Source organism: Desmodus rotundus, chromosome 1 (genome assembly GCF_022682495.2).
Source record: "Desmodus rotundus isolate HL8 chromosome 1, HLdesRot8A.1, whole genome shotgun sequence".
Taxonomy (NCBI): domain Eukaryota; kingdom Metazoa; phylum Chordata; class Mammalia; order Chiroptera; family Phyllostomidae; genus Desmodus; species Desmodus rotundus.
The window spans coordinates 20,055,414-20,070,207 of NC_071387.1; the positions used below are offsets into that span (position 1 = coordinate 20,055,414).

Genomic DNA, 14,794 nt, shown 5'->3' on the forward strand with positions numbered 1-14,794 from the left:
GGTCCCAATAGACAAACCCTCCCCATTGCCAACCTCCTCAGCTTGGCAGGATGACATTTAAGCTCTGTATGTGCATCCACAGCCCTGTCTTCTGCTCGTTCTAGGCCTTGTGCACTGTGTGTCAGGGAAGGACAGGAAACACACCATGCGTGTTACGGGAAAAGGCACTGACTTTAGGAATCAGGCTGTATACAATTTTGGAAGGGTCTGGAAAATGGAAGTCGCAGAAGAGAAGTTGGAGTATCAGAGAAATTAACTGCCAGCTTAGTCTGAGAAACCAAGCCTGCCCAGCTCCTGACACAGAACCACAAGGGAGGAATCTGCTGGGGAGTCTAAGAGAAGCTTTACCTCTGTGTAACCACATCCTGATGCTCCACAGCCAAGAACATGGCTGTGAGCCTGGGGCCCCCTTTGGTTAACACTCAGAGGTCGAGATGTAGGGTGGAGGCAAGCAAAGACAAGCTGGGGCCCACTGGACACATCTGCCTTTGTCCATCATTGAGTCCACCATTGAGTCCAAATCTAGTGCAAGCTCTTCTTTTGACCAACCCTAACCTGGTCCACCTAAGGGGATTCTGACAAGGTGTTTCCCAGCTGAGCCAACTTGCTACACTACAGCCCACCACACTTACTTTTGTTACTTAACTCGTCTGTCAGCTCTGCTGTGAGTTCATTACAAGCACAGAATGCATCTTTTCCCCTTCAGTGCTTGCTTATGCCTCTGGCGAATGACTGGAAAACTTGAATTGAAGAAATACACGTTAATAATGCCAACAAAAGAAACATTCAAACCTGTAGAAAAATTTTGTGAGTTTATTTAAGCCAAACTGATAACAATTGCCTGGAAGCCAAATCTCAGTACCTTGAGAAATGCTTGGAAGGTCTCCAGTCTGGTGGGAGATGGTGTCCTGAAAAGAAGGGAATTATCTTGACATTCCAAAGGTATGTTATCTTAGATGCAAAAAGACTACAGACAGGCTCAGTCAAGGTAAAGACTGACTTTTGTTAGGGAAAGATACCAGCCTAAGACCTGTCTACCTGCCATGAACTGCTTTTATTTAGTGAGTTTTCATTTCAGACCATCCTTTGTGGTTACTTTAGGTCTCTGAGTTTGTAAGCCCACCATGTAGCCCCTCCCCCGCAAGCTTAGGTTAATATGTCAGGTTAATATGTGGCCCCTTTTCCCACAGATCTTCCCCAGATCCCTTCAATTTCACCCCCCCGCCCAAAGCTACTACCTAACTACCAGTGTACAGAGTTATCCTATTGAAGATACTTCCTTATTCAGATTCTTCCTCTGGCTCCTCATTCATGGGTTTAGTTAGTTGAGGTATTGTTCTGTTAAACACATACCGTAATTCATTAATTCTAAAACACTTTCCCCCCACATTTCAATATCTCTGAAACTGAGATGTACCTTAATACCAATGGCGTTAAATTTTTTTATAGGTGTTATTAAAATATTTCTGTATCAGTGGCACATAAAATTGTGTGCCTTACAATTTGGGCATCTCGAGTTATACGGAAACTGGCCATTGTGGAGGAATCCACTTCTGTTCCAGGGCGGGTATTTTGGAGTGATATTTACAGATCTAATTCAAATCTAATTATGAGGCCGGAGAGTAATCTTAGTTTATTTTTTCTTGAAAACCTTTCTAAAATTGAGGCTGAAAGACCAGTGTAAAATATAAAGCTTTTTATAAATTTAATGTTACATCATTAATGTTTTGTAGTGTTACATACTAATGAATGGGCTTGATTCTTACTCCTCCCATGTACTCTCCATAAGGATTTACACTCTTTTTAAGTATTATCTGAATTATGCATTTCTTTACAAACTAGCAAGGATTCCTTGGTGGTTTCTCAATAATTACTAGATATGCCACAACACCATAGTATATTAAATGTTGTGATAGTATTTGTTCTGAGAAAAAGGTTTAAACACCAAGGAGAAGCCTATATTTAACATCAGACTTATTTTATTTTTAGTGTAGATCTATCAGAATCTTGAGATTGACAGACAGTGTGTGTCTGGAAAAAATCTAATTAGTCTTTAAAATAAAAAACAGATCAGGGTCTTACAATTTTCTATTACACAGTAGACTGACCGTCCTCTAAAAGACTAAATCGCTGTTCTCTAAAAAGAATAAGTAAATATTTAAGAATTGCTTTAACATGAATGCAAGGCAAGAAACATTTATTGCAGAGTTTTTCAGCTTGTTGCAATAAAAAAATGTATAAGTTGAAACTAAAAAATGAGCATGTTCCTATTAAAAATGATAATAAATAGTTATTCTTGATTGAAAAGGAGTGTAAAATGTTTAAGACTAAATAGGAACTCAGCCTTTGTTTTCCCTGAGGAACAATGAAAAGCTATTCAAACAACACTTGAGAAGCAACGTAATTTGCATGTTATGAATTTACCAACTCTGATCTACTGCCAGTGCACTTGGGAGATACTATAAATCCATTTTTTCTCAAGTTGAAAAGCCAGAGTGATTCAAGCAGTATATTGACTCTAAAAGCAGTTGTTTAATAATGGTTTTTTAGATTTTATACATCTTTATCATAGGAATTTATCTTATTCATCTTTTTTTAAAGATTTATTTATTTATTTTTAGAGAAGGGAAGGGAGGGACAAAAAGAGGGAAACATCGTTGTGTGGTTGCCTCTCATGCGCCCCCTACTGGGGACCTGGCCCACAACCCTGGCCCACAGCCCGAGACTGAGGATAGAACCAGCGACCCTTTGGTTCACAGGCCAGCACTCAGTCCACTGAGCCGCACCAGCCAGGGCTCTTATTCATCTTTGAATCCCACCTGGCACCTGGCACTGTGCTACACATGATGGTCACACTCAGTGACAGCTAAAAGGCAAAAGGTTTGGAAGGCAAAAGATTTCTACTCCGTTGTCATTAATGCTTGCCTCTGTTTCACACCATCCCAGGGATTGATAAGCTAGGGTTTCTGGGTAACCTTTCATCTAATTGTTGAATTTTCTGTAAGGAGTAATCAATCCTAAACATATACTTAGAGTGGCCAGTATTTATGCTCTGCTGACTAATACACTTGAATTGGTTCCTTCACAACAGACTCTGTCAAACAGTGGCTTTGGTGGAACGTGCACTGAATATTTGCCCCAACTTTCTTTCCTATTATTTTAAAGCTAAACTTTTATCATAAATCAACATGAGCTTGATATTAAAAATTGGCAGATGCAGAAAACTAGAAGAAAAATACATCTTACTCAGAGTCCCAATAAAATTCTTGAGTCCAAATGATTCTGTTCAGAATGTTTAGAGATCGCTATGCTGTCTTCTGGCTCTAGGGTTGCAGTAGTGCTGTCTGAGAATACACTGCTTTGTTCTTTTCTAGGGGTTGTTTTTGGATTTTGTACAATGTGTGATGCTTGTAGGATTATACCTGTAAGCCGTTAAAATGATTATATGTGCCCATCCTTTGGCCTATTTAACAGGAATCCACTCTGTTCCTCTCCGTATCTGTTTATGATGGAGTCATGTACCATCTGACTGACAGGGTCCGTGCTACAGCCCCCCCCACCTTCTTCTCCTTTCCCCTCCTGCTATTTTACCTTCCCCTCCCTACTCTTAGGCTTCTGCTTTCTTCCCATCTTCTTCCTGTTCTCTCTTCCCTTTCTCTTCCTCTATTCCACCTACCTTTTCCCTTTTCCTGCCTTTTTTCTTCACCTTCTTCTCCCCTCTCCTTATTCTTCCCTGTTTCTTTCCCCATTTTTCTTCTCCTTCTCTTGATTGGAAATCCTGATTGGAGCAGGTCTAAGTTAGAACTAATGGGGAAGGAGTGTAGAAAGGGTATAAACACTTTAGAAATGATTTTATCTAAAAAAGAAAAATAACACACAGTAGTTTGAAGACCCCAGTAAGGTACAGAAATTGATGCAGTTGAGGCTCTGAAGGGACTGATCTGGGAAGATAGAAAGCTGCTGTCAGAGAGTCGGATACGTGGATTGGTGGTGGCAAAGTCTAGTGGGTAAGGCAATAGAGAGGAGGCTGAGATCGGGTGAAGGATATGGTCACTGGAAAAGGGGAAGTGAAAAATATGACTCGAGGATACTAGATTAATCATCTATATAGATAATGGAATCACCAACGTGTGTGTGTGTGTGTGTTGAGAGAGAGAATGAATGAGAATGAGAATGAAATCTTCAAAGAATGAGAAGTGGCCCAGAGGTCAGCAGACAGTGGTGGGGGAAAGGATGTTGGGTATACAGTGCGATTATGCTTTGAAGGAGCAGGAGGTTTTTAGGAGGAAGGGAAAGAAAATGGTCTGGGAAGGCAATAAAGGGCAAAGACGGTACCTCTGTTAGCTATAGGCCCTGACTATAAGAGACAGTGAGATTTTGATTAGGATAAGAAAGTGAAAGAAGAGTTCAGAAGGGAAGTTCAGGATATGAGGGGATTTACTGGACACCGACCTAATATGTATTCCAGAGGGCAGATGCAAGAGTTTGTGAGTTAGATTTGAATCAGGGCTGCATGAGGATGACTCTGGTAGATGAGGGATGCCTTTGGAGCCTTGGGCTTCCTAAGAGATTGTCATGAACAGAAATACAGGGCCTCGTGGAAGTAACTGATATGGACTCCAAGACACATGGAGTTTTGGTGGGCTGGACAGTGAGGGAATCTTGCCAGGGGAGCTCAGAGCACAGAATCATTTGGGAACCTACAGAAACAGCAGCAGTTCAGTGTTCTCTTGTAGCTTCTCTGGTGTAGTGTCGAGGCTAGAAAGTTAGAAGTAGCAACTCTGGGAAGATGCAGGCTCCTCTGGACACACCATGGCACTTCCACACCGGTGGTGTGGAAGCTGACTCACCTGTAGGGGTGTTTCCAGCATCCAGGGCTTAGTATAGACCCTTCTGGCTGCCCTCTCGTGGTGGTTTCAAAGCTGGGAGAGAAAGGAATTGTGTCGCCAGTTGTACCTGCTCACTTCTCAGACCAGGGTAATGTGATCACACGCTGTAGGTCACGTGCTCTAGCCTTGAGCAGGGTTGGAGCACGCACAAACCCCAGGAGCTGAAAGAGGAGAGAGATCTTTCCCTAGGAAATTAACAAAGGAAAGGTGAACAGTTGCTGGGAAGAGGGAATTAGGAATTGTGTGTAGCCGCTGGTATTAAAGAGCCAAGTAACAATGCCTCAAGCCAACTGAGAACTTATTTTTCTCTCATCTAAACGGACAGAAGTAGAAAATCCAAAGCTGATGAGATAATGCCGTTGTCATCAGAGACCCAAGCTGCTTTTATGTATTTACCTATTTGTTCTGCCATTGCAGAGCACGATACTTATCCGACAGTGTCCTATGCTTATACCATAGTATGCTGGGGTACCATCTCTCCTGTCCGAATTTCAGGACAAAGAAGGAGGAGGCCAAAAACACCCTCTCAATTCAGACAGTCCCCACTGAATAGCTTTTCCAGAAGTCCCACGCAACTTCAGCTTATATCTCATTGGCTGTCACTCCTTGCGATGGAGGTGGGAAATTGTTATCTTCTCACTGTGAATATTATTACGCTGAGTGATTTTTGGGTGGGCAAGTAGCATTCTCTGCCACAGGAGCAAAAAACAAAGAAAATGATGTTAATGCTTCAGTCATGGTCAGGGTCATGAACTAGGATTTACGGTCAGTGTCTGGGAGTAGAGGAGAGAAAAGGCTGGAAGGAGAAGAGTTGCGGTCGGAGAGTAGAATACTGGCATTTAAGATGGCAGAGGCTGGGCGGCTTTGCAGAGGCTGGGATCACTAAACGACCCAGGACATGCTGGCGAGATGTGAGAATTGAGTTGCTTGTGAACCTGAAATCTCTGTCCCCTTCGTTTTGCTGGAACAGAGCCTGGAAAATCACAGCAGAGGCCCAGCTGAGGACTGCAGATACCTCCTCAGTCAAGCATCCGCGATGTATAGGCCAGACTCCTTAGAGACAGTTTAAGTTTCCCACACACGGGCTGAACACAGTGACACTGAGTGGGTAATGTGTTTGGTAGATCACAGGCTTTTAACTGCCTAACACTAACTCAGAAAATAATGGTATGTTATTTACTGTTTGCCATTGTAAGAAAAGGGCCTTTCCTTGCTTGCACTGTGTCAGCATTTTTAAACTTATAATTATTATTTTTCTCCGTATTCATTAAAATGCAATCTAATTGTTTTCATTTTATACAGTAAGAACGTGCCCTCGTCTCCGCCAGCCCAGACATGGCCGCCTCAGCTGTTCCACGGGGGAAATGTCATACAAGACCACGTGTTTGGTTACCTGTGATGAAGGGTACAGACTGGAAGGAAGTGCTAAGCTTACCTGCCAAGGAAACGCCCAGTGGGATGGTGTAGAGCCCCGGTGTGTGGGTAAGCATCAGAAAGCTTTGGTCATTCAGCTCTATTTCTCTCTGACTTCTTCTGTGTTCTGTGAAGACCTAGAGCTAAAAATTGACTCCTATGACTGTAAAATCAAAACCGTACATACAGATGCAGGCATGCAAATGAATATGTTGTCTTATTCCCCTCCACTGGTAAAAAGACTTCTACTCCAGATTCCAGTTTTCCAAATCACTGAGATCTCCAGCTTTAAACGTTAAAATTTTCTTTTTTAATTGGGACCAGTGTTGATGGATTTTTCAAAAACACAAATGTTGTATAATTCCGTCACTTTGTTCAACCCAATTTACTTTCACCTTGTTGTTTAAAGGACAGAATTATGAACCAGCGAATCTTAAACTGGACCATAAAATCTATTCCATCATCTTTTCTGCCTTGTCCTTCACTAAGAGCTGTGACATCTCACTACTGAAGTTGGGTCCAGAATGAATAAATTCAGTAGCTTTTTCATTTTTCTGCTTTGTTACACTACAGATAAAATAACAATCAGCAGTTGGTGATAATGATGATGATATGATCACTACTATTTAGTGAAACTTTACTCTGTGTCATATACTGGGAGCATTAGCGGGTACGTAATGAATATCCAACTTCCAAAAAACGGAGAAGATAAAGAACTCTATGTATGGAATAAATTGAGAAGCGCCAGGGCCTAAGATTGGAAAACTAGATACTATGAGTATTGCCGTTCCACCCAGATTGATGGACAGCTCTACTCTGCTGTGATCTAGTATCGGACTCACGGGCGATCCCAAGGGAGTGTACCACTAGCAGGTGTGTTGGTCATACTGGGGGGCTCATTAACTGTCCAAGAGTCAACCCTCACTGTGCAGGCTCAGAAACACTGATATGAGGCTGAGAAGAAGCTGATCTCTCTGATAGAGAAGGATAAAATGTACTATTACACAAAGATTCAGTTCATTAACACTGACATACCTACTACTGGGAGTACTGCAAGACGTTGGCCCGACAAGCATTGTCAGTCCTTTCGCTGGGTGAAGGAATGTGCGGCATTTGTAACTTGTGAGAACACAAATAACATTCTCTCGTTTCCCTACCACAGAGCGCCAGTGCCCTACCTTTCAGAAGCCCAAAGGTGTCATCATTTCTCCCCCAAACTGTGGCAGGCAGCCAGCCAAACCTGGGACAGTTTGTCAGCTAAGTTGCCAACAAGGATTCATTTTATCTGGAGTCAGAGAAGAAGTGAGATGCGCCACCTCTGGAAAATGGAGCGCCAGAGTTCAGACGGCTGTGTGTAAAGGTAGGTCTTCCGGGTTAGCCAGATTAAAAACCAAATTCCTACATGATGATGTATCGGTGCATTGTGGGACTGTCCTTCTTTGCCACTTTTGCTCCAAATTCATGATAAAATGAAGGTGTTACCCCAGCATACACCATGAGGATTCCTTTTTCAAAATGACGGATTTACAAAATCCAATGACAACACGCCAGGCAATGACAGAAGGCATATAAAAATAAGGATAATATCGGAGCTGGAAATCAGCTAAGTATTAAATAATTTTCCAGAGAGAGAAGAGGAATTGTACGACAGAAGCAAGAATCAGACTCACATTTCGCTTCTGTTTTACCACTCTAAATGGCAGGAGGAAATGAAGCTAAGTCCAAAGAATACGGAGAGAAAGTGGATGTAAACTTTAAATTCCCAGCAGGCAGGCTGTTATTCAAGTGTGAATGAAAAATCAAATACCTTTTCAAATTAGCTGAGTCGATATGCTAATGCATCTTTGTGGGGGAATTTGTCCAGTATAACCCCTTGGAGAAAATGAAAATATAAATTGAGTAAAGTTGTAAAGAAACAAGATGAATTAAATCAATTCAGATATATGCATCTCACTGCAAGTTACAAAAGACCTAATTTAATGTAACTTAAAATGAGGGAGTTTATTATATAATATAATGAGAACGTAGCTCTATTGTAATTACTATGGATGTGTGTGATTTTACCACTAGGAATTCAGTGTTTCTACTGCAGAGTTTCACACTACAAAAAATATCATTGATTTTAATTTGTTGTTTGTTTTAAAAGTACCTTTTTGCACTACTAATTCATCCTAGTTGACAGCCTTTGTTTTAAAGTATAGTTCCATCCTGCCAGAAAATATTCAATTTTTTTTCTGTTTACTTATTTCATTCAAAAACTATTTATCAAAGCCCTATTATAGGTCAGCTATTATGTAGCACCATGGAACGAGAGATACCCTGGCACTCAAAGAAGTTAAGTTCTTTTGGGGGACACAATTCAGGTTCAAAATGGCATGTTGAGCTCTATGCTTAGGAAGGACAGAGTAGTGGGAACCTGTGGAGTGAGCACCTAAAATGGACCAGGGGGGTCAGAGAAAGCTTGCTGAGGAGCTTGTGTCTTAGCTGAAAATTAAAGGACAAGTAGTAGTTATTCAGGTAAAGGGGGAAGAGGGCACTGATTCAGGCAAATGGAAGAACATACGCAAAGGCTGAAGCACGACCATGGAGCTTTCATGGACTGAAAGTACCCAACGTGGAGATCAAGGTACGGGATGTGGAAAGGCAAGGCCGAGGTGAGCGGTGGCAGTTCACCGAGTCCCTGGGAGGCCGTGCTCAGGCGAATCACCCTGCAGGCAGTTGTGCGATCCAGTCAGTCAGGAATGGAGATGGAAAAGATGAGTCACAAAGCATTCATGTATTTGTATCTCATTCTTAAGTGACGTAGAGTTAATTATCAACATAGTAATTGATTTGTGTATTTTCCGAGTCAGACGTGGAGGCTCCCCAAATCACCTGCCCTGAGGACATAGAGGCCAAGACTCAGGAACAGCAAGACTCTGCAAACGTCACCTGGCAAATCCCAGCAGCTGAAGACAACTCTGGAGAAAAGGTAAGGTTTATGCAAATATTTGAGTCCTTTTTCAGATGGATTCTGAACACACTATAAATGTGTCTGATACTGAAGATTTACTGATACTGTAATGATCGCATTCTCTCTCTCTACACTCTGCTGATCTGTGTCAATGACTCATTTGATAGAAAAATGATCAGCTGTGAGTTTTTCATTAGAAATTTTAAAGTACAATGGAAAAGACAGATGTATTTGGCTACAAAAGTATTTTTTTAATGCCTAAGTTAAAAGACAAATAGCAAATTGGAAGAAAATGCTTCAAACTTGTCCAAAGTTAGAATACTTATTACGTAATGCATTAATAAAAATTTATTTTTATCACATAATTTTCAAATGGACTAAGAAGGTAAACATATAATGCAAAAAGGAAGGCTATATCTATACCATACAAACATATGAGAATTTAATCTTAATGTAAGACATTAAAAATCTATGAATTGAAACAATGACCTGCTTACAAAAAGCATGATATTTAAAATAGATTAGGGAACTTTGATATTGACACTATCAAATATTGACAATGGGAATGCAAATTAATGCTATGCTTTGGGAAACAAATTTTGTGTTATCTACAATAAAATGTTAATGACTTGAAGGTTAGTGATTCTGTTTATGAAAATTTATTGTAAGGACATGATAAAAATATTTTGAAATTTTCTGTGTATAACTGTTCATCCCAGTGCTATTTAGAATAATAAAATGTGGGACCACTTTAAATGTCTTTGAACAGATTTTTCTTCAACTATCATATATTTATTCTCTGGAACATTATAGATGCAATTAAGAGTCATCTTAAGTTCTAAAGACTATGTAATAACATAGAAAAGTGTTTTAAGATAATTATGTTTAAAAAACAAGGAACAACATTTCAGATTGTGCTAATGCTACAAACTATGTGAATAGAATAGTCTAGAAAGAAATACACCAAAAGACTGTGCCAGATTTTTTTCCTTTTTTTTGCTATATGTGAAATATTGTCATTTTTAACCTTACTTTACTAATAATATATAAATCAAAACAAAATAAATGCACTATTGACATTAAGTTTAACTTTCAAAATACTCTTCAACTCCAAAAGGTGTCCATCCACGTTCACCCAGCCTTTACCCCACCTTACCTTTTCCCGATTGGAGACGTGGCTGTCACATACACGGCAACGGACTTAACCGGTAACCAAGCCAGCTGCACTTTCCACGTCAGGGTCATTGGTGAGTCTCCACTCTGCTTGGGTTGGTTTGTGGAAATAATCCTGTTCCTCAAGGACTTTGCTTCTCTAGCTTCAACCATTCCCTTTCTACTGACTATTCCTACTGGCATTGACACCTACTCACGCCACCCCTTGGAAACCTACATACTCTTTAACTGTCACTACTTCCCTTTGATTTTCTCCCATATGAGCCTTTCCAAAAGTTCCCAGTGGTTGTCATCTCTTTTGGTTTAGCTGTCATTTATTCTCCAAGTCATTCAAATCTGGCTTCTGTCCCCTGTGATCATATAAACTATTTTCACCAAGGTCACCAACGATTTCTAGAGTTACTCCTTCTGCATGCTTTTTAGTCCTTATGGTATGTAATGTTTCCTTAGATTTTACATTATCGGCTATACTCCCCTTCTCAAAACTGTCTCCTTCCCAGGTTCTCTGACACCAGTCTTTCCTGCTTTTCCCTACTTTTTCTCATTTATCTTTCTTTACTACTTTCTTGGGCTTCTCTTCTTCAGAACAACTCTCAAATGGAGACCAGCCCCAGGGTTCCCGCCTCAGTTCTCTTCTCTTTCTCTGTATGGTTTTCCTGGTGATTTTGTTGACTGGCAGGTCCCGGATTTCCGTCTCCAGATCAGATCTCTTTTCTGAAGTCCAAATCACTATGTGAAACCATCTACTGAGCTTTTCCATGTGAATACGCCACAGGCATTTCACATTCACCCAAACATAATGTATTTCTAAACTTAGAAAATGGTGCACCCAACAACCTAGCCACCAAGCAAAAATCTGGGAGTCACCTTTGACTCTTCTTCCTCCATCACCAACATCCAATAAGTTTTCATCTACTGTTTTCATCAACTTAGTGTCTCTGAAGTCTGTTCCAGTCTCTCTATCCTCCCAACCACTACTATAGATCAGTCCTTTTTTACTTTATTTTTTTAGCCTGGTTTACTGTATCATCACCCAGTTGATCTTTGTGCTTTCAGTCAAATCAGTAGATGTTCAGTAGCTACCAAATAGCAAGACTTAATACGTGGAGAAGTAGGCTCTGCAGCCATCCCTCACGGTCGAGAGCACAGATTCTGAACCCAAACTGCTCGAGTCCAGCACTACCACTTGCAGGCAGCGTGACCAGTCACCTCTCTGTGCCTCAAGTTCCTCATCCAAAAAGTAGAGTTAACAAATATATGACCTCATAGGGGCTATTGTGAGGTTTTTATTTAGCTAAGCTATATACATATAACTCTTGAACTAGCACCTGAAACATTAAGCTCTATATAAATATTGACATTTTGTGACATTTGTCTCTGAGATATTTTAATGTGTTTATTTTAAAATTCAATACATTAAGTTTATTTTAAGAATTCTACATAAAATTCTTGAGATAACTAATATATGCTTAACTGTCTTCTTACTCTAGAAATTATAGTTTTTTGGCAAAAGTAAATAAAAAGTCAAGTAGAACCTGGTGTAATTCATTTCATAGTACTTAAGGGATTTTTTTATTGCTTTTTTAATGTTTTAAACATGAACTTTACCATTCACATCAAAAATATTTTGGATTTGTTTTTTATGGAAATGTGGTTCAAGAGTCTGCCAAGTTTTAATGTTTCACAATGTAGAGTAAGCATGGAGCATGATAAAATGTGTACTCCAGTGTCTAGCTAGACACTGGCTGAATTGTCCAACTATGCAAGAGAGAGAGGAAATGGGAAGGAAGAGGAAGCAGGAGAAAGAGGAAGTACGGGAGAGGGAGAGAAGGAGTAGGGCAGGGGGATAGAAAGACAGAGACAGAGAGAAGATACTCCAAAGCCTGCATTTTCTTGTTTTCCTCAGAGTGTTGGTGTCTTCCTGACAAATGAGAGGAAGCAGCAAGGCTTGTGCTAAGCATTCCACAGAATGTTGCCTCACTTGCTTTGAAATGGACTGTCTCTCTTTTGGAGACAGTGCGTCTGCTGGTACCTCCACTTCTGTTGACAGTATTTTACCTAGTCTGACTGCTAGCACTCAACCGGTACCTGTGACTCAACTTTAAAATTTTTGGCTAAAATGAGATAAATTTAGAAAATCTTAAAAATATCCATATACAATTATTTTGGGAAAATAATAAATACCACCAGACTTTTCAATTTAACTGTAACCTGATTTGATTCAACAACCTCAAAGTGCATTGACCTCCTATGAGCATTCCTTGACTCTTTCCCTCATTCAGCAACATTTTCTGAGCACCTATGATGGGCCAAGTTCTGTGGAGACCTAACCATGTGCAAAAGAGGCTCCATCTCTGGTCAACAAAGTTGACGGACTAAAAAGGTAGTAACCCAGAAGTACAGCACTAATGAAGTGGCAAGCATGAAGAAAAGAGAAAACTGAACATTTATTCATAGGACTTAAAATAGAAATCTATATATTCACACAGGTACAGCTTATTTAATTTCAGAGTATGTATTTTCATATATTATAGATTAAAATACCCTAGACTTGATGCTTGTAACTATAATTTACTAGCTTAATGACCTCAAGCAAGTCCTTTAAATTTGCTAGACTGAGATTCCTCACCTATAAAATTAGAAAAATGATTTGTCCAGTCCACCTCAAAGGCATGTGATTATGGATATAGGAATATTTCAAATGTGTGAAGTCTATAGTTACATTAAAATTACCTCCTATACATCTTCCTTATTGTTCTTTACTGACATCCTAAAAATTCTACCATGTCCAGTCAGAGCTTTGAAACCTGGCTCACCTGTACCACCTCAAACCCTGCCTTCAATGTGGATTACAGTGCTCAGCAACACCGACTCACAGTTCTTTAACTTCTGTGACTTTGAGCCCTTCTGCACTGTAGCCGCTGACTCATGTCCACACCACACCCTGTTCTTTGTCTTTACCTAGAATATATCAACCTTACAGCTCTTAGATTCCAGCGTCCTGGCCTTGGACATAACCTGCCGGCATCTTGGCAATATCAAATCCTCACACCTTGCATATTCTACAGCGTGACTCAGATCTCTGCCCGTTGTTTCTTCCACATAACCTATCTTGATGCTTCCAGGAAGAGGAGGATCATGGGAGTGATCCCAGTGCAATGACTAGATTGGTCATTTCTCTCCTGCTCATCTGGGAAGGTTCTCTTCCCTTTCAGGTGTATCAGCTCAACTACTGCTGGTGGACCTCACAAATCAAATGCCCACCACATCCATGTTACCTGTTATACCACCGTGGCCACGGTGATTTTAGTAACCTGGTATTTCTTCTTTAAAAGGCAGAGGACAGTATGCGAGAATCAGCTTTTCCTTTTGATGTCGAGACTAGGGATAAAACATGCCTCATCAGGAAGGGGCCCCAGGGGCAGCCTTGTGTCCAGCAAGGTCAGGGTGTTTGGCCAGCACAGGTAGACATCAGTTCTGTCTTGCAACCCCCTCATCATTTGTAAGGTCAATTGTGACTTCTTCCTCTGAATTCACGTTCTTTAGATGTAGAGCCACCGAGCATAGACAGGTGCAGATCCCCGCCCCCGACCCAGGGCTCCGAGAAGCAGCACGCGGCCACCTGGGACGAGCCTCAGTTCTCAGACAACTCAGGTGAGGACGCTTGCCTTCTGCTCTCATTACGTGACACCAAGTAATATTTTATTTTAAAAAGCACAAAAGAGAAATGAAAAGTGAATTCTATCTGTCTACTTAGACTTAATAATTATGTAAGGTAATATGTTTGAATGCTGGTATAATTACAGGGGTGAGCAAAAGCAGGCGTACAGTTGTTCATATGGAAAAAGGCACGCAGGTGATGATTAGTAAGTACAGTAGCTTTATCAACCCAAAGGAATGTCGAAATGCAACTGTAAACCTACTTTTGCCCACCTCTGCATATGTAATTTAATGTTATTAATCTTACCTACCCATGAGGTTTCCCTTCATTCAGTATTCAATGTACATTCACTAACCTGTGCCTGGTGTTGTACTTGAAAGTGTTATAATAAACTCATTGCATCTCTGAGCTTTCTTTGTCCTGAAGGCATAAACTATGCATTTTATTGGTATCTCTAAGGCAGCTCCATGTATTCATACTCATTTCTTAAACACTCGCCCCCCCAAATTATAAAAGTTTATAGGAAAGCAGAACAATAGGCAAATACCATTGATTTTTTTCCCTTTAAGATTGCAGTAAAACCTAGTACAATAAAAATGCAAATTTATTAGACTTCTTATTTAAATTTCCCATATTCAGAGAGACTGACCCATTCAAAGCAAATCACTTATTTAGCAAGAATGCCTTAATTTAATGAAGTTTTTG

General features: G+C 40.4%; 1 protein-coding gene across 1 annotated transcript in view; it reads left to right on the forward strand.

Moving 5' to 3' along the window:
- SVEP1 (sushi, von Willebrand factor type A, EGF and pentraxin domain containing 1) overlaps positions 1-14,794 on the forward strand; it is a 161,439-nt gene that overhangs the window by 58,007 nt on the left and 88,638 nt on the right. The window contains exons 6-10 of the mRNA XM_024559943.4: positions 6,192-6,371; positions 7,465-7,662; positions 9,155-9,273; positions 10,373-10,502; positions 13,975-14,082. Coding sequence (XP_024415711.3) covers positions 6,192-6,371; positions 7,465-7,662; positions 9,155-9,273; positions 10,373-10,502; positions 13,975-14,082 — 735 coding nt within the window. The remainder of the gene's footprint in view (positions 1-6,191; positions 6,372-7,464; positions 7,663-9,154; positions 9,274-10,372; positions 10,503-13,974; positions 14,083-14,794) is intronic.